Source organism: Podarcis gaigeae (genome assembly GCF_964106915.1).
Source record: "Podarcis gaigeae genome assembly, chromosome: 14".
In the NCBI taxonomy this organism is placed as follows: Eukaryota; Metazoa; Chordata; class Lepidosauria; order Squamata; family Lacertidae; genus Podarcis; species Podarcis gaigeae.
In genome coordinates, this window is record NC_139690.1 from 6,394,916 (window position 1) to 6,418,169 (window position 23,254).

General features: G+C 41.8%; 1 protein-coding gene across 3 annotated transcripts in view; it reads left to right on the forward strand.

Annotated features, from left to right (window-relative positions):
* Positions 1–22,245, forward strand: part of ZNF280D (zinc finger protein 280D) — a gene marked incomplete at its 5' end in the record, with an annotated part of 28,828 nt that extends 6,583 nt beyond the window's left edge. For 2 of the 3 annotated variants that reach the window (XM_083712413.1, XM_083712414.1), the window contains 15 exons: positions 1,805–1,936; positions 4,487–4,590; positions 5,700–5,926; positions 6,526–6,683; positions 7,238–7,338; positions 7,438–7,584; positions 8,423–8,557; positions 9,323–9,624; positions 11,219–11,356; positions 13,090–13,152; positions 13,827–13,945; positions 14,039–14,075; positions 17,110–17,158; positions 18,208–18,272; positions 18,988–22,245. In XM_083712413.1, coding sequence (XP_083568539.1) covers positions 1,805–1,936; positions 4,487–4,590; positions 5,700–5,926; positions 6,526–6,683; positions 7,238–7,338; positions 7,438–7,584; positions 8,423–8,557; positions 9,323–9,624; positions 11,219–11,356; positions 13,090–13,152; positions 13,827–13,945; positions 14,039–14,075; positions 17,110–17,158; positions 18,208–18,272; positions 18,988–21,289 — 4,079 coding nt within the window. In that variant the 3' untranslated portion in view covers positions 21,290–22,245. Of the gene's footprint in view, positions 1–779; positions 918–1,147; positions 1,937–4,486; positions 4,591–5,699; positions 5,927–6,525; positions 6,684–7,237; positions 7,339–7,437; positions 7,585–8,422; positions 8,558–9,322; positions 9,625–11,218; positions 11,357–13,089; positions 13,153–13,826; positions 13,946–14,038; positions 14,076–17,109; positions 17,159–18,207; positions 18,273–18,987 lie in introns of those variants that run through there. The other variant, XM_083712415.1, reaches the window with a different exon arrangement.
* Between the last annotated feature and the right edge of the window lie 1,009 nt (positions 22,246–23,254).

Sequence of the window (23,254 nt, forward strand, 5' to 3'; positions counted from 1 at the left end):
TCTAGCAGAACCCCTCTCCTGCCCCGGTACAGACCCAGCTGATATTTTAAGATCTTTTAAGAATACCATTGCTGGTCATTCTGCATAGGCACCGGTGCCATTTGGCAATTAGATTGTATATCTGAGTTTCTAACACTGCATCTGAGGCCCTTCTTTGTGTGCCTCCTCCATGGAAGGTCCGGGGGGCAACAACACAATACATTTTTTTCTGAGGCAGCTCCCTGTTTGTGAAGGCTCACCTGGCACCTTTGTTACATATCTTTAGGCACCAGGCAAAAACATTCCTCTTCGCCCAGGCCGTTGGCTAATTAAGCAGTCTGCAGCCTTTTAAACTGAAGGGTTTTTTGTTATTATGTTGTGTATTTTGTATTTTTATACTGTAAACAACCCTGTGAAACTCAGGCAAAGTGTGGTATATAAATTTAACCACGACAACAACAGTAAGGCAGGCTCCTGCAACCTCAGTATTGCTTTGAATTCTAGACATGGCTGAGAACTGCATATGGGCCTACTGGTGGAGGCTGAAGTAATCATGGTTACTGGATTAACTGGATTCAGCCCTTCTGGGCCTTCTTGAAAGCATGAGGAGCTCCTGAATTTGTTGCTGGATTGTTTCAGTGGGTAGGAGCAGGGGTGTTCCGCTCAGGGTGCCATTCCAAAGGGGGGGGGGTGTCAAAATGCCGACACCCAATTGGCAGCACCTCGGACGAGCACCGTTCTGGGTGCTGGAGCAGGTTGCTCTGCCTCTGGGTAGGAACAGCTGCACCAACTTTTGACTGGTGGGAAAAATGCATCTCTCTTTGTAAAGCTCAGATCACAGCAGACTTTCACCTGGTGATAGCCTCCAAAACCTTGCAATGCCCTTTGCCTTGGACAGCCTTGGACTAGTCAGAAACTTCAGCTAGAGTTAAAGATAGGTAGCCGTGTTGGTCTGCCATAGTCAAAACAAAAAAATTCCTTCCAGTAGCACCTTAAAGACCAACTAAGTCAGTTCTTGGTATGAGCTTTCGTGTGCATGCACACTGCACAGGTATCTGAAGAAGTGTGCATGCACACGAAAGCTCATACCAAGAACTGACTTAGTTGGTCTTTAAGGTGCTACTGGAAGGAATTTTTTTGTTTTGACTTCAGCTAGAGTTGAATGTAGCAGGCTGTCTCACAGTGGGGTAGTGGATGGAGCACATGTCAGTGAACTAGCACGTTAACTGGTTATGATTCAAGATGCTGGTTTTCACTTTTAAATTCCTAAAAAGCTTTGGATCAATGTTCTTGAAGCCTTGTTTCCTCCTTTCCTTGTTCTCTTGCTTTGCATTGTGATCTTTTAAATCATCTGCTAGTGCCTGCTCAGTAAAAATAACAGTTTACCAAATTACGTGCTTCTGTCTTGAATAAACTCTTGATACATCTACTGATGCTGAATGGCATGTTTGTCCTAAAGCTAATAAAACAATCAAATTTAATTAATTCAAACAAATAACATTTTGCACAGTTGTTATGACTTGATAACTCTGCTCACAGTGACCTTGCAAAATACAGTTTTATGGGTTGTGCCATTTTTGTTGACAATTGTATTCATTTCTGGGGTGCTGATTTCCTGCTTTAAGATGTTAGTCAAGGTTAGAGGACTTTTACTCCTCCACAAAGGCAGTGATCCTCCTAATTCTACCATACCTTGAAGGACTCTGCAGCTTGAAGCAGCTGGAATCAGAGTATTGGAGAAGAAAACAAGTCAAGGCTTGCTTGGGTTGGTTTTAGCAATAGTATATTAGATTAAGACTTACTTAATTTTCAAAACTATTTGTAGGCCTGTCCAAGCGTCCTTCCACTTCTGAAGCTCACAGTATTAATCCAAAAAAGGCCAAGGCTGATGAGGCAGTTTCTGGAAGTGATTCACCTTCAATTATATCTCCAAATGACACATCATTGCTTCAGAAAGGTAGGGAAGCGTCTTATTGTCCCAGCTGTTACAGCATTTTCATGAAGAGATATATCAGAAATGTTTTTTTAAAAAACAGAACAAATGGTCTTTACAGGAAAAATTTAGTGTCATTACTCAGTGCATTGGTGCGGCAACTTTCCCAGTCCAAGAAGAATTCCACAATTTTTGGTGCAAAGAGTGACTGTTTAAAAATGTAAGAATAACTTTTTAGAACAATGAGAGAACATGTAATGTAGGTGTAGAAACCTGGGGCATTGGAGCTAGGAAGCCAGAGACAGGCAGGTACCACTCCCTTGCCCCAGGCAAAGGTGGGAGGTTTCCACAGAGAGGGCACCCCAACTGGGGATCCAGTGGCGTAGCATGGGTTTCTAGCACCCAGGGCAGGACAAGTGTTGCACCCCCTTGGTGGACTGGGCAGCTGGGGTGGAGGTGTACGCCAAAGGGTGCACACCCTGAGCTCTTGTGAACAGAACCTGTGAGGACCCAGCGGTAAGCAGCTCTCGGTGACCACTCCCTGAAACACAGATGGGAGCATTAAAATAAGCTACTTTCAAAACTTCTTTGTGGGAGGGTGTTGCTGGTGGTCTGTATGTCACTTTGCAGTCACTTCAGCACCATCCTCAGCTGAAAAAGCAACTCTTAAAAAATCATTAAAAATGGGAGGGCAAAGGGCCTGGACATGCACCAAGGAGCTGTATGAGATTGACATGGTGCCACATTGGGAACTCCAGGTATAAGGTGGCAATTTTGCCTAGAATACACCCCCCCCCCCGCAAATGTTGGCTGTGTCCCTAATATTCTTACCTTGCATTCACATCCAGAGTACAGAAAAACAATGAGAGAAATATGCTTGTATTAGAGTGTTGTTTGAAGGTGCACAATGCAGTGTGATTTTTAATTAAACTAAGGGTGAAACATCAGGGCTTAGATTGAAACATTTTAAATTTAGGCCATGCTGGAAATAGACAAACATGGTACTGAGCAAATGCCAGTATTCCACCAAGCTGCAGAGCAGAAAGAGAGATGGGGTGGTAGGGAAGAGGAAGGGAAGTGACAAAGTTTTGACTGCTAGCCATGCAGCATAGCGCTTTTCTTTCTCCGCACAGATTTATACATAAGGATTTGCTATGGTTAGGTTTCTTTTTTTAAAAAAAGCAAACAAACACAGGCTTGCTGTTTCAGAAATGGTTTTCAATTGAAGATAGTCAGAACTGTACCATTAGTTTTAGCAGGTTAGTGAAGGACTTCTCCTGCATTTATATATTTATTAAGCTTCGGGGGAAACTGAGTGTTGTTCACTCAGGTTTGTTTGAACAGAAGAGAGTGAGACCAGAAGCCATTCAATGCAGGAAAGCAGCGTCGCTCCCACCACCTGCTTCCCCAACCGTTGCCTTTTATTTGCTCAGGGTGGGAAGTTACTGCCACCCATTTGCCTCACTTTCTCCCAGCACCCTGCTCTGATTCTGCCCCTTGATCTGGCATATCCCCGCCCCCCAATTACCTGCCTCCACGACTTTGCGAGGAAGCACAGGGGAAGCAAGACAGAAAACAAGCTCCTCATTCGCTTGCAGCCTTCCCTTCAGCTCTAGGAATGACAGCTCTTTTGCTGCTATTAACCCTTGCAGAACTGAGCAGTAGGAACCTCTTTGCTGGTCCAGGCAGAGAGTAAGGAGAGGGACAAGGGACACTTGCGGGGTTTGCATTAATGAGGGAACCTGTCTCGGGGGGAACTGGAAGCACCTCTCTGAAATATGTGTGCTGGGGCAATTGCCCCCTCGCCTGGCCCATGTTAAACCTCTCTTTGTGAATCCTTCTCTTTACAAGGAGTTGCTTGGTATCTACCCATCTTACCAAGCTTTAAAGATTGCACTTTAATCCTGTCAATCTGTTTTATACCGTTTTTATGATTTTGTGCCTTTTAGTAATTTCTAGTTTTTGTATTTATATTTTAATTGATTTATTTTTGCAAGGCACCCAGAGAATATAAAGTGTAAAAATACTTACAAATTTAAGAGTCTTGGAACATAGCAACTGATTTTGATAGCATGTAGAATGCAATTATTCTCTCAAAATTATCACCCTTTCAGAAGGCCCATGGATGTAAGCATTGCTGTGTTCGACCTAAGAGCTCTTGATGTAGCAGGTCAAGCATAAATATAAGTCCAAAAAGTAATTAGTTTACTTTTGCATATCTACATTAATTAGTGATAACACATTGACAGCCTGCAACAGAAAAGATTCTTTCCGTTTACCAAACTACAGTTCTTGTGCCACTTGGGGAAATGTTTTGCTTGTTACAGGCAAGCTATCAAATGACTTATGTGTTGCCTTTTGAGGAATATGCACACAAAGAGACGAGGCTTTTTTTTTTTTTTAAGAACAAATTATAATGTTACTGGTTATATATCTTACTTATCTGCTTTTGTTGGTGAACTCTGTATATTTGTCATAGTTACTCAAGCGGTACACCATAAATTTGTAAATTTGAAGAAAGTGTCTCTTCAGAAGTGATAATTAAGTCATAGGGTGTACCTTTCCTTTTTACAGGTATTGCTTCGAGCAATGTTAAACATGGAGCACCTTTTCCACAAGCATGTCCAAAGTGTAATATTCATTTCAATCTTTTGGAGCCATTAAAAAATCACATAAAGGTAAGGACGTGTTTTGGCAGAGGAAGGGGAACAAAATGAAATCATAGATGTGGCATTGAGTATTAATACATTTTAAAGATGATAGAACTTCAGAGTTAATTATACTTAAGCATGTAATGGTTCTGGCTAGTTGCTGTTCTGTGATGCTTTGAACATTATCCGCTTTCAAAAGCAAATTTCATGCATAGCTGTCAAGATGATAAATAAGAATGGAAGAAGGGCCTGGCTGCTGAGTCGTGCCAAAGGCCCATCTAGCCAAGAACTCTGTTCTCCCAGAGGCCAACCATTGCCCTTTGTGAGAATCATGATTTTTTGCTTTTAAAAAATAACTTCGTTTTGCATATTAATTTTTATGGCTGCTTGTGGTTTTCCCTGTGTGAAGAGCACTTTAAATGGCAGAATGTTCAGCTACAGCATTTTCTGTTTGCTGTGTTTGTTTCTATGTATGTTATTAAGGATATTGTAACTCATAGAGAAAATACATATTAAATTAAGCTGACTAGTATTAGCCCTCTCAGTACAGAGTTAAAAAGAAGCCTGTGATTTATTATATAAATGTGCAGAATTCTGTACAGCTTGGACCTGTTATTTAGTAGCCCCTTCCCTTGAAACCATTCCAGCTTCGTTATAAATATATTATGAAGAGATCTTAAATTTTCTCTCTTGTTGCTTTTGATTCTTTGCATTGCTTCCTTATATGTACATCCCATAGAAGTCAAAGCTAGTGCCACTGTTATGTAATGCATAGTAAGCTAAAGATGCATTTTTATAACAGATGGTTTATGGAATTGGGGACTCCATCAGTATTTATGCTAATCACATTTGGGTGGAATTAAGTACCCTTGATCTCAAGTTACAAAACCGTCATAATTCTAGGTGTGTTTCCTTAAAAGTTATCTGAAATCTGTGGCCCTCGCTTTTCTACAAATGTGTTAAAACTTCTGGCCCCACTTACATACATGCAACTTACCTGGGCTCAAAATATCAGGTATTCGGGTTGGGAGGGGAAGGTTTACAAACATATTTTTGTTAGGTTCTAGGCTATACTTCAGTTATTTTCTTTTAAAGAGAAAATGGTTTAGTTGTTCTTTAACTTGCTTCTCTTTCAGTATTGCTGTCCAGATATGGCACATACCTTTCTGGGAATAACCCAAACAGACAGTTCAGGGACATCAACTAAAATGGCTGAAAGTGAAAAAGGAAAACTGATCATGTTAGTTAATGACTTTTATTATGGCAAACATGAGGGTAACGTCCAGCAGGTGCGTCAGGAGCAGAAGACACATACGACCTTCAAGTGTGCCAGCTGCATGAAGCTTCTCAAAAGCAATATCAGGTATTTTTATATCCTGAAAAATGTATGTGGGATAAAAACTTTGGGCCCAGGTTTGGCTAGTGTGTAGCTCACAGTGTCACTGTAAGACATCTATAGGTAGTGTTTTTCCCCTTTGTTTTTGTTTTTTTGTGCAAAGCTGATTTTACATTCTTTCACAAAATGGTGTTTTCCTATTGCTACACTCAGAACAGTCTCAAGATCGTACTAGAGATTGAGAGTTCATCTTTGGGAGTCCTTTCATAAGAGAGAAATGTAATCCCTGGGAATGGGGGAGTGACAGTGTTTCTCGGGAGAAGCTGCCCTATTTTTCATTTATAATCTTTGAGATCCCACTTGCACTAATCTGCTTGAAATGATAAATAGTGATAGCAGCGTATTTTAGGTTGCTGTTTTTTCTGTTTCCCTCTATTTCCTTCCACGTGTTTGAGGAGCTTGCACAGAGGAAGGCACTGCAGTCCATTAAAGGGCATTTTAAAAAACATAATATGCTAAATATGTGTTTATGGCAGTGTCTTTAGCACCTGTCTAGTTTATTCATTAATGTTGTGGTGTTTTTTTTAAAGTGTGGTCTATTGAGCTGTTCTTTGTGTCGCTCCCAGGTTTATGAACCACATGAAGCATCACTTGGAGCTGGAGAAACAGAATAGTGAGAGTTGGGAAAGTCACACCACCTGTCAGCACTGCTACCGTCAGTTTCCAACACCTTTCCAACTCCAGTGCCACATTGAAAGCAGCCATACCCCTCATGAGTCATCGAGTAAGTTTCTCAAATGCTGTGTCTTGTACAGCAGCCATCGGTCTAGATCAGGGGTAGTCAACCTTTTTATACCTACCACCCACTAATGCATCTTTCTTGAAGGTAAAAATTTCCTTACCACCCACCAGTGCTCAATGGGAGGAGGATTCAACTTGTGCTGTAGAACTCCCTACCGCCCACCTAGAATCCTGAAACGCCCACTAGTGGGCGGTAGGGACCAGGTTGACGACTCCTGGTCTAGATGGCAGCCATGCTATTTTGTCATGGTGGGGGCACATGGACTCTGCCCTAGTTGGGGCATGGGCATGCAGCAGTCCAAAGAGATATGGGATATTATGGTTAGAAATATTTGACTTTTGCAGCTTAAAAGCATTTCTACTTTTCATTAGGAGCAAAGTAATAGGCAAATATTTTTGCCACAGCATGATTTAAAAATTAGGCTGCCAAAAGACTTGAGAGCTGTCCTTGGATTAATAGGCACCATCTACTTTGTCCTCCCCCCGTGGTTCCAATTAAGAAAAAAAAGTTCACCTCTTGTTTCTGCTCTTTTCTAGCTCTATGTAAAATATGTGAACTATCTTTTGAAACCGAGCAAGTTCTTTTGCAGCACATGAAGGACAACCACAAGCCTGGGGAGATGCCCTACGTCTGCCAGGTACCTCAGAGCATCCTCCCCCTTGTGTATGGCTGTTTGTCAAAGACTTGTTTCTAAAGAATGTTGCTTCAAGGCAGTCCATCTCTTTTTCCATTCTAGGTGTGCAATTACAGATCATCAGCATTTTCAGATGTGGAAAAACACTTTCGAGCTGTTCATGAAAATACAAAGAGCCTGCTGTGCCCATTTTGCCTCAAAGTTATTAAACTTGGGGCACCATATATGCATCATTTCCTGAGACACCAGGTAAAAATACTTGATTATCTTTGGAGTATAAGCACTAGGCAAGAGGGATGTAAGATGTCTCTGCAGAAGCAACCAGTAGCTAATAAATTGTTAATCCCCTCCCCCCAAAAGCCCGGGTCTTCTATAAGCTATGATAACAATAGAGCTTAGAGCCTTATCCACAATGAACATTTGCTGACCATTAGCATACTTGAGAAAAGTTCAGCTACGTTCACAAAGCTCCAGATGTCAATTTAAAGTTGAATATGGCTAATGCAAAGGGTTTTTTCTTTTTAAAAAAAATGTTTCCAAGGTGAGATGGTGGCAGACGGAACTTGGAAGAAGTGTTTGATAGTAGGAATGGATGGTGCCTTAACCCATACTGTTTTTTTGCAAAGGTTTGGTTTAAGGAGCTGGAAACTATATGCTGTATCCAACATTCTGTGTCTGCTAGTGTGATTGTGAGTTTTAATCTTGCCTAACGGGAATCCAGTGCAACAGTTGTGCTAGTAGAAACTCACTATGCAGCGCATTGCTGGTAACTTGGTGCCTTCTTTGGGGCAGCAAGGTTCCCTTGGTGCAAACATTTCACTAGTGGAACAAGTGTACTTAACATCACATTCGATACAACCTTATGTGATGATGTGTAATTAATGTGAATTGTTTGTGATTATTTTCTATCAATAACTTAGTACAGGATTTTGTTGATACTGAATACAGTTACTCCTTTATTGCTTGCAGCCACTGCTCATCACTTTTGCACTGTTTATGTTTTTGAAACCTCCTGGAATACTAAGCTTCTATTATCCATTTCATCAGTATGTTTTGGCTTAAATATATTTTTCTTTTTTAAAAAAAGAAAAAGGGAGTACATCGCTGTACCAAGTGTAGACTCCAGTTCTTGACATGCAAAGAAAAAATGGATCACAAATCTCAGCATCATCGGACATTTAAAAAACCTGCTCAGTTAGAAGGATTGCCTCCAGGAACCAAAGTAAGCTTAAAGCATCATGTAATGTTTATTCTGAAAAATGGCTACAGGGAAATGGCAGGAGAGAGTGGTGTGTGTTCATGTGTGTTCCCCACTGCTGCTGGGTTTTTTTGTGGGGAGGGGACTTGAAAATCACTAAGGCTCTCTAGAGACTTGCAAAAGGGTTCAACTCTAGGCACCTTTTAACAACATTTAAAACCTTCCTGGGACTCAGATTTAAATCCGCTGCAGACAGGGGTCTTCTTTGTGGTGGCATCTGCTCTGTTCTCCTGGATTTGCAGAAGTTCAGTCCTGCTTGGGTCGCCTGACCTGACCTTAGGTGGGTGACCAGCTACAAATAAATTTGGACATACACTATGCAAAACAGATAGTTTCAGCCATCATGGACCCTTTAATGGATTTCCCCTTGCTGTGTTTGTGTGCTTTATATGAATAGGTGGGAGGGGAGTTTGCACATAGGCATGTGTGTGTTCGTCATTGCTTTCCTGTGTATTGCAGCACAGGCTCTAGCTGTGATTGGATGGACACTGATCTCATGGTGGGCATACTGCTAGCCATTGCCTCTGACAAAGTAGTCTGAGGGTTACAATAACAGAATTGTAGCATTGGCAGATACACCAAGGGTCATTTATTCCAGCCCCCTGCAGTGCAGCTTGCTCAGAACTGCTCAGCCTTGTGCCATCCATGCACTCTTCTTGCAAGTCTTTTAAGCAAGATAAATGATTGCCATTCATTTAGGAGAAAGTTAACTGGGTCTCATGTTTCTAGGTTACCATCAGAGCTTCTGCTGGATCTCTTCAGCCTGGATCAGCAACTGCATCTCCTGTCATCCCAAGTGCGTCTACTTTACACTTGTCCACCAGTGCAGCTAAAGTGACAAATGCTAAAACAACTCAGAACAAAACGAATGCAAATAAAGTAAAGCCAAAATTGAAGCCACTGAGCGTACAGAAAAAGCAAGGTCTGGGGACCACCCACAATAACAGTAGTAGCAGCAGCAGCAGCAGTAGCAGTGGCGGCAACAGCAAAAGAAACAATAAAATTGCAAATACAGCATTAAATAATCTAAGGTAAGTCTTCTGGTAGCTTTCCAGAGTGTAGTTTTGAATGTTAACTGATTGGAATAAAAAAGGAAATAGAACTTGAGTTCTTCTGAATCAATAGAATGGTAACAAGATTAATTTTGACTGGAATGGCCAAGTGTTTGGGCCTTGTTCAGTGGGTGGGTATGTTCTGATCGTTAGAGGGTTGGCGATGCAAGTGTCACTTGGATCAGTTCCCTAGTATAAGGGTCACCAAATAGGACCTTTAGAGGCAGTAGTTTAAGTAGGAATTTCTTTCAATAGATCAGCTTAAGGACTGTACAAGTAACATCAGCATATTTTTTCTTAAATCGTGTAGGTTTTTAAACTTAAGAGCTATCTGCTTTCAAACACTTAGTGACAGCAGATAGCTTAATGTGGACCTTCTAGGATACACAGTAGGCTTAACTGAGCCAGCCTAAGACAGGGACTGGCACTGGTTTCTTTAAATTCCCAAAGCTTCCGCACTCTGCTCCTTTCTTTTGCTGTGACTGACTAAATAACCATGGCTATAGAAGTGTGTGCACAAGAGAGACTCTTTGCCCAAGAGCATGTGCCTCTGTAGGGAGACATTACTGGCATGCAGAGATGCAGTGAGATAGAATCAGAGTTGTTGAGTTCCAAGTGTCATCTAGTCCAACCCCCTGCAAGGAATCACAATCTCTTTGTTCCACTGTCAAACAGCTCTTACCATCAGAAAGTGCTTCTTGATGTTTAGTTAGAATTTCCTTTCTTGTAAATTTTGCAGCCATTGATTTGCATCCAACCCTTTGGAGCAGCAGAAAACAAGCTTGCTTCATCTTCCATGTAACGGTCCTTTAGATATTTGAAGATGGTTATCATATCTCCTCCCAGCCTCCTGTTATCCAGGCTAAACTTACCCAACTCCCTCGGCCATTCCTCATAAGACTAGGTTTCCAGACCCTTGATCACCTTGGCCATTCTTATCTACACGCGTTCCAGCGTGTCAGTATCCTTCATAAATTGTGTCCAGAACTGGACACAGGATTCCAAGTGGGGTCTGATCAGAGTCTTGTATTGAGTCTCAGCTACAGTAGCAGTAAAAACTCTGCAGATAAAAGACATTTACAGTAAAAACAGTCTCGGGCATGTGCCTGAGCTGGAGCCAAGTGGAGGGTGCCTCTGCCCCATCGCTGATAAAAGCAAGAGAGAGGAAGATGTTCATATGAAGAACCATTGACAGTTGCAACCTGTGTACACATTTTCAAACCTTTTCCACTGCTTTCAGTTGGTTAAGCATTGCAAACCTGTTTGCCCAGTATCCATAAGGCCTTGAAGTAAAGAAGGCTATTTTCAGAATGCCATGTGCCTCCTTGGAGCTTCCCAGCTGCCCTTCCCACTTCTTCCCCTTGTGCCACATTGACTCCCACCCTGGAAGGTCCTCTGGAAAGCCTCTTTCTAAAGATGGGGCGACATTATAAAGCAGAATTCAAAAGCCAGATTCTTTTTCTCCAGGCCAGTGATATTAACGAAGCAAGCTTTTCTGGAAATAATGATTTGAAATGGGAACTTAACTTTTTTCTTAATACTGCATACTAATTCTGACATTGGTTCCTATTAGATGCCCGAATATTCAGAAGTGCATTGAGTGTTATTCTGATATAAGGACATTCGCCAGCCACTTTCCAGCCTACGTTCGCTGCAGTTTATGCAGATACAGCACTAGCTGCAGTAAAGCCTACGTGAATCACATGATGAGGTAGGAAATCTTCAGCTTCAAGTTGTTAAATGATGTCTGTAGTTTGTTTCTGTCCTGGTAGATTTCTGGTCTTTTTTATATTGCAGCAAGTCTGTGCCTCAGCGCAACCCTAACACAGCCTCCCCTTTTGTGGGCACTGACCCTAACCAGGATTACTCCTGGGTAGGTTTCCCCCTTAAAAATATTTGAAACCTGCTTGTTGGTGGTTGGAAGCCTGGTTAGCGTTCAGTATGGTTAAAGCTGAGGCTCAGGGAGAGAAGAGGCAGGCAAGGAGCATACTGTCTCTCAGCCAGTGCTATACTGCAATGCCACAGCTGCATTAATGGAAGATTGGGGCTCTGCATGGCCTTAGCGTCCCCTCTTCCATGATTTATAAATTAGCATTTTATGCTGGTTTTTTTTTAAAAAAAATGCTAGGCTGCTTTCTTCCACTAAGTAACTCAAAGCAGATTACAGTGTAAAAATAGAAAAATAATCAAAGCAATACCAGAGCAGCACAATAAAATTCTGTGGTAAAATCAGTAGTCAGAAAAGCAGTGAAGAAAATCCAGCTCATCAGAAGTAAAAAAAAACCCTCAGTTGGTGTAGCCTTCCCCAGAGATCTCTTCAAAGAATCAGGTTCTCACCTGGTTCTGGAAGGCCTTCCTAGGGAGAGCATTCTGAAGCATTGATGCCACAACTGAAAAAGCTCCTGTTCCTCGTGCCCATTTTGGTCCCCTCCGCCTGGACCTCTTCTGAAGGCGGGCGGGGGGCGAAAGTCTTTGCTCCCCCCTGCCTGCCTTCCCGGGAGAGCGGACGGCTTTTGAAGGCAGGCGGAGGGGAGCAAAGACTTTCGCCCCCCGCCCGCCTTCAGAAGAGGTCCTGGACTTCCGCCTGCCTTCAAAAGCCGTCCGCTCTCCCGGGAAGGCAGGCAGGGGGGAGCAAAGACTTTTGCCCCCCGCCTGCCTTCAGAAGAGGTCTTTGCTCCCCTCTGCCTGCCTTCAAAAGAGGTCCAGGACCTCTTCTGAAGGCTGGCGGGGGGCAAAAGTCTTTGTCCCCCCTGCCTGCCTTCCCGGGGGCTTTTAAATCGCCCCGGGACAACGGAGAAGTCCTCCGCTGTCCCGGGGCGATTTTTAAATGCTGGCGGGCGGCAGCGAAGCCTTCGTTGCCGCCCACCAGCATTTTAAAATGCTGTCCCGGGGTTTTTTTAAATGCTGGGGGTGGGAAGAAAAGCCCTTGTCCCCCCCCCCCAGCCTTCAGAAGAGGTCGGGGGACAGACTGTCCCAGACCTGGTCTGAAGGCGGTTTCCATAGGAACGCATTAATTGATTTTTAATGCATTCCTATGGGAAACCGTGCTTCGCAAGACGAAAAAACTTGCAGAACGAATTAATTTCGTCTTGCGAGGCACCACTGTATTGCCATTTTAACATGCTACAATTTGTTATATTTTAGCTTTTTGTAAACCCACCCTGGAACCACTGCTTCTGCTCTCCTCTCAAAAGTTGCTCTGGAGGAATCTCTGGTTCTTAACAGAGGTGTCTGGATAGTGGCTGAAATCAGTGGCACACCCTCCTTCACTAGTAGAAGTATCTCCCAGTCATGCAGCAGAATCTTTGGGCTCAGGAATGACTAGACATCTGCTTATTTTTATACCTTAGATTGCAGTCTTATTGTATAATGTTGTATTATATGATATGGGGGGACGGGACATTTCTTTAGGAAGTCCATTTCAGCTATTTTATTATCTTGTAGTTTTCACAGTGCTCGACAAAGTAAACGATTTTGGATTTATAAGACTCATTCAGAAGATCTGAGGTAACCATCTCCTTTTTCTTTTTTAAGGTGTACATTTTTTGCAACATGCATCACAGTCCTTGGATAAGTCCCGCTGTGTCTAATGAGGCTTTCTCCCCAAGTGTATTTTAGATTGCAATTTCAGTTACTGTTGAATTGGATTTAAGATGTGTGTATGTTATCTGGATTCCATCTAACTTTTATTTCTTATATAAAGCTTTGTTTTCAGAATGCAAAGCTTTCTTCATAAAATGAGACAACCCTAAACTAATATCCAAGCCAAAATTCTTGATTTTTCCGATGTTCTGAGATGTGATACTGATTCTTTTGTTTGTTAAATTTTGCTCATCATAATAATTTGTTGTTTTGAATCCATTTTTCCACATATCAGCAATTTCACATATCTAGAAGTTATAAGGAAAATCATCCAGGGAAGGGCGGGCATTGATAACTTTGCTTACCGAAAAAAGTACAACCTTTCCTTCTATAGTCTTGTTCTTTCCAATAATATTATTCATACATGCAATGCTCATGAGAAATTCTTGGAACGAACATGTGTACCAGCTAGTATGTAATGAGTTATATGTATATATTAGTCCAGTGCATAGTTGACTTCACATGGCATGGTCAGAATAAGCTTTTTGTAACCTTTTGCCTCCCTTGCACTCAGGGTTACTTCTTCCTTTTTCTCCTAGGGGTGTTACTCTTGTTTGTCTTAATTGTGAGTTCCTGACTGATGCTTCCGGCTTGGATAATATGGCTACGCACTTGAACGAAAACCTTACTCATACTTGTCAAGTGATTATCGAAAATGGTATGTGGCTCATGTACCTCTGACATAACCCAGATGTTAGCCTGTTGTCTTTTTGTTGGTTTTTAACACTACTGATCTTCTCTTTAATTCCAGTTCCCTCGGACTATCTGGTTGCTGACAACCTTTCTCGGTAAGTTTCTGAGATTAGCTTGTTTGTCAGTTGGGTGGTTGTGTTGATGATCTTCCAGCATAGAAACAAAGAGTAGATACCTTTTCTATGATACAGAAGCAAGTTTGGTTGTACTCCAGATAAAAAATGCAAATTCCCTTTTAATTATTTTTATTAAGCTTTATTACATACACAAAGGCCAGGATAAAAAACCCCACGCAACTTGCTTCAAGTGTTTTGGGGGACTTGAGGTTTATGTTTTACGAATAGTAGCCCCCAGTACTGTGTGTTAAGCCATATTGAAAGCATATGTGTTTGAGTGTGTGTATGATAGAGAGTTGTTCGGGGGGAGGGGTGTTAAATCTCTGCTTAGCATCCCTGAAGTGCCTTCTTTTGGAATCACAACCCAAGTCTAATTACAGTGCTTTGTCTAATAAATTGTAGTGTTCTGATGCATCCTTATCAGTGAGGAAGCAGCCACCCAAGCCGGTGGAGTTCCTGTGTGCTGCATCCGGCCAAAGGGGGCCCCTCTAATTCAGCCTCCTCTTTCCCAGAGTGGCCAAACCTGATGCCCCAAAGGGCCTCTCAAAGCAGGGACACGAAGGCAGCAGCCCTTCTCTGCTGCTGCTGCTGCCCCCACCATCCACAATTGGCATTCTGGGTACACCGTCTCCGAATCTGGTGTTTCTGCCAGCAATCGTAACAGTTGATAAAGCTCTTCTTCATGATTTGTCTAAATCCACCTTTAAAACCATCTGAGCGAAACTGTTAGCCACCTTCCTATCTTGTGATAGTGAGTTCCGAAAGCATATTGTGCTTTGTATGAAGAAGTAGTTTGCTGTTGTTGAGCCTAGCCTGGGCCTGTTGCTGGTTGTTCAAATGCCTTCTGTTACACCCTGTTAAAAAATGAGTTCCCACCTATTTCCTGTAGTTCTAACCTGTTTGAGGGATGTGAAATTTACCATTGTTGCAGCAGCTTGTATTCTTATTTAGTTGGTCAAATTAAATATGTTTAGTGTCTCCCATATACAGATTTTTTAAATTTTATTTTTGCTATGTCAGACAAGTTTTAACATAAGACAGTTTATCATACTTTTTTTTCAACCACAGTAACAAATTATCAACCTTCAATGTAAATAAAACAATATTTTCTGTATGCTGCATCTCTGGACCAGCTGCTGGCACAGATAAAAGCCTCTTTCTCCTTTCTGAGTATCAGTTGCATTCGGGTTCCCCACAAAGCTGATATATAGCAATGCAAGAAAAGGAAGTCTCTTTTCTCTGGTCACTTTCAGTAACAGTATTGATTGTAAAAGTTCCCTCCCCTTCCATATGGCTTTGACATAACATGTTTTGCACATGGTGGGTTGTTTTCCCTGCACTACGTAATAAACATGTTTTATAATATACAATGTTTCACAATATAATTTGCATGTTCTGCAGATATTTTTAACATGTAATGCTGGTTCTATGTAGTATTTTAAAGTCATCAGTAAGACATTACAAGAAGTTAGATGTACTTTTAAATATATGCTTTTAAGGCCAATCCTATGAGGAGTCTTTTGATAATTGTCAAATGGTTGCTAATGACATACATCCTTTTAAAGTTACAAAAAATGGAATGAGTTGTCAGCCTGTTAGCACTGGCTCTCACCCTCATAATTAAACACATGCAGCTCCTTAGTATGCCAAGTACCTTATATGTTGCTGCAGCCTTAGTTGGGTCATTAATCATTTAATTCATGATTAATAACATTTCTACACAGGTGTAAGAGGTGCAGTTCCATACTTCAGCAGATTAAAATTCACTTCAGTGCCACATCAACAAAGAAGATACAACCACCAGAAATTTCTTTAAACAAAAGCCTTTGAAAGGTTAAATTGTATGTTAAAAATCATGAGTCTACAAGGTTTTATAGGAGAGGTGCACTTCTTGCTCTTTCTGCAGTAGAGTTCTAGCATAAAATATAAAAATCAATCATGGTGATGTGATAAGTTGCTTGTTTATTGTGGTTTAGAAGTCAATACATTTAAATAATGTATAACTAATGAAGTATGCCCTGGGGAAATATTTGCAGAATAATCTACCCTTTAAGTGATAGATTGAGGTCTATATTTATTAGCAAATACTACAGAAAAACCCTTCATTGTGGTACAAAAATGCAGAGTTATGGCTGGAAGACCTTTTCCATGAATATCTCAGTTAAAAATAGGCAGGGAAATGGGAACCCATTCTTGCCACAGAACAGCAAATCTGTGAACTTTTAGGTATGCATTTTGCTAACAATTTGGTTTAGGAATGGCAGCAACCTTGCAGTTCAGAAAGTGCAGTTGCTGGGCATTAGTGCTTTATAGAATGCAGAGGCAAAAGAAATGCAGGCCTTGCCCAAGAAGCTGAGTATAATCTAGGTGTGAACAGGAGCTGCCATGCTGGTTGCTCACATGTTGGTCCCATTTCTATATAATTGGGTGGGATTAAACAAGCCTGGCTGCTCCCGTCAGATTTTGTTCAGCCCCAAAGCTGAATGGGAAAAACAGCAGAGGGGAGTGGAATTTCCTCTTAATTTGAAATTAATTTACTTAATTTGAGCAATTCATACCTTATCCTTCTATTCCAATAGCAGCACTCATGGTAACTCAAAAGAAAAAATAATAAAAATTTGACCAACAATAGACTATTAAACTGAGAAAAGCATCACAGATGAAAATGCATTATGCTGCAGAGTTATCTGCTAAACCTTTTTGAAGTTGGCACACCAAATTCCTAACAAACACAAGCTGGTGAAGAGTAGAGAGGTGGGGCCAAGCTGGCCTCTCTTTTCAGGTAGTTCCACAACCTGCATGCAGAAGGTTGTAGACGGAACATGCAAGGAGTAAAACAGCCATACTGCTCCTTGAGTTATTGTTTCATTAGGGAAGGAGGAAACCAGTGACTCACAGTGGAGATTTTCAGAATAGTTGAAAATTTTAAATATGTGTTAGTATTAATTTCCTGGACTTTAACGTTGATGATAATATGCTGTCTGAGAATAACAGATGTTGTTTCGTTCTTTAGCCTGGTTAGTGATGCATCAGTGAACAGTGGAAGTGAAGAAACATCCCAGGTAGTGTACATTTGTGTTCTCAACCTTTTGAACTGGCATGCTCCTAGAGTGTATTTAGAAGTGTGTGTGTGTTTGTGTGTGTAGCTTTATTTTTATTTATCTGCAGCATAATAATCTCCAGTGTGTATATATTCATTGTTCAAACCTGAATTTAGATTTTCAGAATGGTAGGTTTCATAACTAAAAAATATTTAGTGGTCTATTAAGCCAACTTTCAACAGGGCAACTGCTACTTTCCTGTGTGTATGTAGTGTGATATTAATGCTTTAACTATTTGGCATGCATAGTGACTTTGGAGTGGAAAAAAGAATGCCCATATCCCAGATGGGCCCTGGCCATGTGGGTGGGGAGTGGGGAGCAGAAGTTGCCACAGCACATTCACACTCTGCAGAAAGCTCTCTTTTAAACTAAGATATCTCAAATAGAAGGCATACGTAGGATGGAAGCAGGTGAGCAAGGTGGGCTAGCAATGTGCTTTTATCATTGGAAGGCTTAGGGTGTGACTGGCTCTGCTGAGTGAAGGAAATCTGAAGAACTTGCACTGCTGGGGTTCCTTAAATCTACAGGGCTAAGTGATATTTTGCAAGCAGGTCTGGTAATACCTTGGTGTTCCCTAACCTGCAGGAGGATGCATGGCATGCCTCCATCTGCTAAGCCCAACTCCTGAGAGGCCATGTCCCCCTTTCCTCTTTTGCTACAATTCCTTCTCTCCCCTCCCAGCCAGAAATAAAATGGTTCTCTTTCTGATTCTGTCCTTGCCACAGATTTTGGGCCTGTGTGATCGCCAGTTATCTGTGCATGTCTCCACTGCTTCCTTCTTCATCTTCTCATTTACTGCAGCTCTAGACTCATAATTACAAGAGCTTCTGGGATCCCAGTTGTTCTACAGGGGTTTCCTCCTAGATTCGCGCATGCAATCTTGTTAGATATTCACTGAAGGTCACTCTTCATTGGGAGCCCAGATTGTCTTTTGGAAACCCTCATTTCTCCTTAGCAATACCTAAAATTCACTGCATTGCACTGTAAAAATAATATTGTGTATATTTCAGAAAATTCCAAGGCTCAGTGCACCTGAAGATCAAAAAGAGCAAGAAGAAACATCCATCTCTGCAAGGTAAATATAAGCACTCTGTCTTCTCACAAGGTAAAGTGAATCCAATATATTGCAGTTCCAAACTGATCTCCAAATTAAGTATCCCAAGTGGGAACTTGCAACAACCTTTTGCAGTTTATGATGCTGCTCTTCTTCATGGTTCCAGAAAGTCATGTCCTTTTTCAGGGTAATCTACTTTCTCCTGGTTTATTCTTTCCCTTCTCTATCCTGCCTCCTGCCAGAAATGAAGAGAAAAGAAAGAAAAACATTCCATGCCTTCTCGGCATGATCAGTCCTAATTTAGTTGTTTTGTGTTGTTGTCGTTGTCATCGTCCCCCTATGCTTGGACTCCCTCATGCTTGTTCAATGATGGTGCCTTTTTGTCTACATAAGGATCAGCACTCAGAGGGTTGAGTTGGCTCTTGGTTGAGCTGATGTCTCTCACCTTGTAACTTGTTTTTAAGGTTGGGGCCTGAGCATATTTTAGAGAGAGAGAAAGAAAAAGAAAGAAGTTTTAAAGTCCATCTCTTCCCCTCCTTCACTTTCTTTTCTATGTCTTAATGCACAATAATGGACAAAGTGGGGTGGATTTATCCCAAGGTTTGAGCTCTTACTGCTTTATAGTAAGGGAGGAATTATTTAATTTCGAGGGTTGTTTTTTTTTTTTAAAGGCACTACTAAAATATAAGCAGTATGTTTTCTTAAAGTACTAAACTGTTGGATTTGCTTTTTTCAGCCCAGAAATAAAACACATTACAGAAGAAACAGATAAGGACCGTCTGGAAAATCAAAGCGATGAAGCTGCTTTAGAAGTTGAGTGTGAAGAAAATAAACTGCCTGTTCTAGAAAACAGCCTTGGTTCAGAGCTTCAGGTCAGCTCAAATGACTTCACAGGCTCTGTAGATGGGGGAGAGACAGAGGGCCTTGGAAATCAAAGGGATGGAAGCCCTTTTGCAGCTGAGTTCAAAGAAAAGATACCTCCATGTCCAGAAAACACTACTGGCCCAGTGTTCCAAACATGCTCAAAAGATTCTTTGGGAGAAGGGAACTCAGATGACCTTGCAAATCAAGGTGTTGAAGAAGGTTCTTTAGCTGCTGAGTGTGAAGAAAATCCAACATCTCCGGTTTTAGAAAGCTCAAATAACCCAATAAACCCTGCAGAAAAAACAGACATAGAGAGCTTTGTAAATCAAGGTGATGAGGGTCCTCCACCTGCTGCTTGTGTAGAAAATATGCCTGTGTCACCCATGGAAGACTCCTCCATTTCAGAACATAATAGTTGTTCAAAAGGCACTACAGAAGAAGGGGACCTTGCGGTTGACCTTGCAAATCAAGGAGATGAAGGTCCTCTAGCTGCAGGGTGTGAAGAAAGCACACTGCCTTTGGTTCCAGAAAACTCCTCTGGTTCAGGACTTGACTCAGCCAGCTCAAATGATCCTGCAAAAGAAGAGGACACAGGTGCCATTGCAAATCAAACTGATAAAGGTCTTCTAGCTGCTGCTTGTGTAGAAAATATGCCTGTGTCACCCATGGAAGACTCCTCCATTTCAGAACATAATAGTTGTTCAAAAGGCACTACAGAAGAAGGGGACCTTGCAGTTGACCTTGCAAATCAAGGAGATGAAGGTCCTCTAGCTGCAGGGTGTGAAGAAAGCACACTGCCTTTGGTTCTAGAAAACTCCTGTGGTTCAGGACTTGACTCAGCCAGCTCAAATGATCCTGCAAAAGAAGAGGACACAGGTGCCATTGCAAATCAAACTGATAAAGGTCTTCTAGTTGCTGCTTGTGTAGAAAATATGCCTGTGTCACCCATGGAAGACTCCTCCATTTCAGAACATCATACTTGTTCAAAAGGCTCTACAGAAGAAGGGGACCCTGCAACTGACCTTGCAAATCAAGGAGATGAAGCTCCTTTAGTGGCCAAATACAAAGAAGAGAAATCTCCATGTCTAGAAAACATTTCTGATTCAGGGTTTCAAGCCTGCTTAAAAGACGGTTCAGGACAAGGAGAGACAGGTAACCTTGCAAATCAAGATGTTGAGGAAAATCCATTGCCTTCAGTTCTTGCAAATCAAGAAGTTAAAGAAAATCTATTGCCTTCAGTTCTGGAAAACTCCAAGTCAGGATTTGCAGCCTCCTCAAATGACTCCATAGACCCTGTGAGCAAAGACACAGAAGGCAGTCTTGCAAATCATGACAGTGAATGTTCTTCAGCAGCTGAGTGTGAAGAAAGTACATCGACTTTGGTTCTAGGAAACCTCTCTGGTTCAGGACTCTCAGACTGGTCAAATGATCCCATAGATCCTATGGAAGATGAAGATGCAGAGACTCCTGCAAATCAAAGCGATGAAGGTTTAGCTGCCAAGTGTAAAGAAAGTCCATCAGCTGGAGAAGAATCCTCCGTTTTAGAACTCCATGTCTGTTCAAAAGGCTCTGCAGAAGATGCTTCAAAGGACCGTCTTGAAAATCAAACTGATGAGCATGAAGAAAGTACTTCTGTATCAGCTGTGAAAGACTCCTGTTCAGGATCCCAAGCCAGTTCAACTGAGACCTCTTGTGAAAGGACAGAATCTGATGATTTGGGTAACGGTGATCAGATAGAAGAAGGAAAATCCCCGAAAGCTTCAGATAATAAAACCAACTCTTTCCAAAGTTCAAAGGATTCAGTCTCTGCTGCCGAGACAAAGGTGGCTGATTTGGATGAAGCTGAGCTAGAAGACATAAATTCTGACCACTCAAAATTGGCATCTGATGAAGAAGATGTCAGTTTTGAACAGTTTCTGAGGAGAAGTGAACCTGAATCTGTGAATTCTGATGCGAGTGAGCAAGGCAGTGTTCATCTGGAACCTCTGACACCATCAGAGGTCCTTGAATATGAAGCTACAGAGATTCTCCAGAAAGGTGGCGTTCCACCTTCAACAAAGAAGGCTGAGCCAGGTTCTGAACTCGAGGATTCTGCTGATTCCGGAGAGAGCAGCCCTGCTAGCCGTGTGGAGTCACCAGTAAGCCAGGCAGAAGAGAGTGATGAAGCAAGCTGAAGCAGAATATTTGCATGACTTTGAACCAATTGCTGTGTATACTCTTACAGGTGCCAATTGGGAAAGAAAGTGGGGAAACAGAACCATGGACTATGTAATACTGCCGAAGCTCAGCAGTGACAAATGAAATATTAGACCCTCTGATATGAAAGAGCTGTCAGAAGCCAGAACCATTGCCTGCAGTGACCCAACCCGTGAAGCCAAGAGGGAGACATGTTATTTATTTGATTCAAAGTAAGATCCCGATAGGGGCCACAGTCTTTGTAGTACTTGGGGTACCGGTGTTTCTCTATAAAGGGCATTTGATCCACCGTCGCTTGGGTTTGATGTTGCGTTCCTGTCCCATCAAGTCATGCTAGGAAGGAAACTGTGTGAAGGTCTGGCACCTCAGGACTGATGTGATCTTACACGATAATATGCTTACCTTAAACTTTCAGTGAAAGTGGAATTATTATTAAAAAAGTAAATATAGTTGTGAGTTTCCCAGTGTGCAAGGTGTGCAGAAACCTGACACTTCACTTGTTTGAAATAGGGCATGTGGTGGCCTCCGTGTCTTCATTTTATTTTTATTTTTGTTAATTGGCAGCAGGCCCCCAAAACATAAGGTGGGTGGGAAGAGTTTAAAAACTAATATGGAAATGTGTAAACTGTTACAAAAAGAATAGGACCTGAGAGGCATTGATACATTCTTAGTTGAAATTTATGTAAAACAAGCAAAGGGGTGGGGGTGGGGATGGCATGAAAATCATTTTTATACATAGTTAGGTTAAGGAATGTGTGTGACATCATTTAGAGTAGCTTGCCTTTTAAGTATTAAACTGAATTAAGTGCTCTATATGAACCTTTTCAGAAAGTGATTTTGAACTTGTTGAGAATTGTTTTCAATGAACATAAATGTTTTGAACTTCTGTTAGGACACTGATGTACATATTTTGGATTAAATATTTGCAAGAAAATATGATGAATTATTTTGTTGTTCATGTGTGTGTTTTTATTAATCACTTTGCTAGCTTGTGTTTTGCTCACATTTCTTTTATTACCCCCAGGCTATTATTAAACTGTTTTGCATCTCCTACCCAGAATTACTGAAGGAAAACCATGTTTAAATAATTAAAAGACCTTAAACTACACCCCGGACTGCAACGAAATGTGAATGTATCATAGGAACAGTGTTCAGTTTTATGCGCTTATGGCAGGTGTGGGGTTTTCTGAGTGGATGCAATCCCTCTCTTCTCATGGGTCCTTCTCCTGCCTATGCTACAGTTGCCTGTAAGTTCCACCAGTTTAAGTGGTAGAGAGAAGCATGTGGAGCTGTGTCATCTCACACAGCAGGTGGGAGAGAGATTTCTCATAGTCCTTTCTCCCAGGGGTGAGTCCACTAGAGGCACCATTTTTTTAAGCACTGAAAACTCCTGCATGCTCTCTGCTTTCCCCCTCCAACTTGTTGTTTGGGCCAAGAGTTGCCATATATTGAACCAGCTTGGCCATGACCATACTGTATTAGCAAAGTGGGGAGTTTCAGCCACTGAAGAACTAGGTTACACCATGTTTTGAGCTCTTGGAGGCTTGGACCAGTTTCCTGCTCTAAGCTACATGATTCTGTCAACCTTCCCTTTGCACTTGGAGGAGAAATTTTGTGGGATAGGGTCTGTGGGAGTCACAACAGCCAACCACAGGCAATCCTCATTTTGTGCGGGGGATACATTCTGGATACCCACATGCATCAACAGAGCACACAAGCCTGTTCTGCCCCTTCTTGTGACATCTATATGATGTTTTGGGGCTGCTTCTAGGTTAGGCATGTTTGCGATTATGCGTCATTTGGCCGCTCCTAAATCGGTCGTTGCCTGTGCATCCACTTTGGCTTCTTTTCCTGAAAATAGCCGACCTGTCAGGTCCACTGAAACTCTGGCCTGGGGGTGTTATTTCCCTACATACCACACAACATAAGTCCCTACATACCAC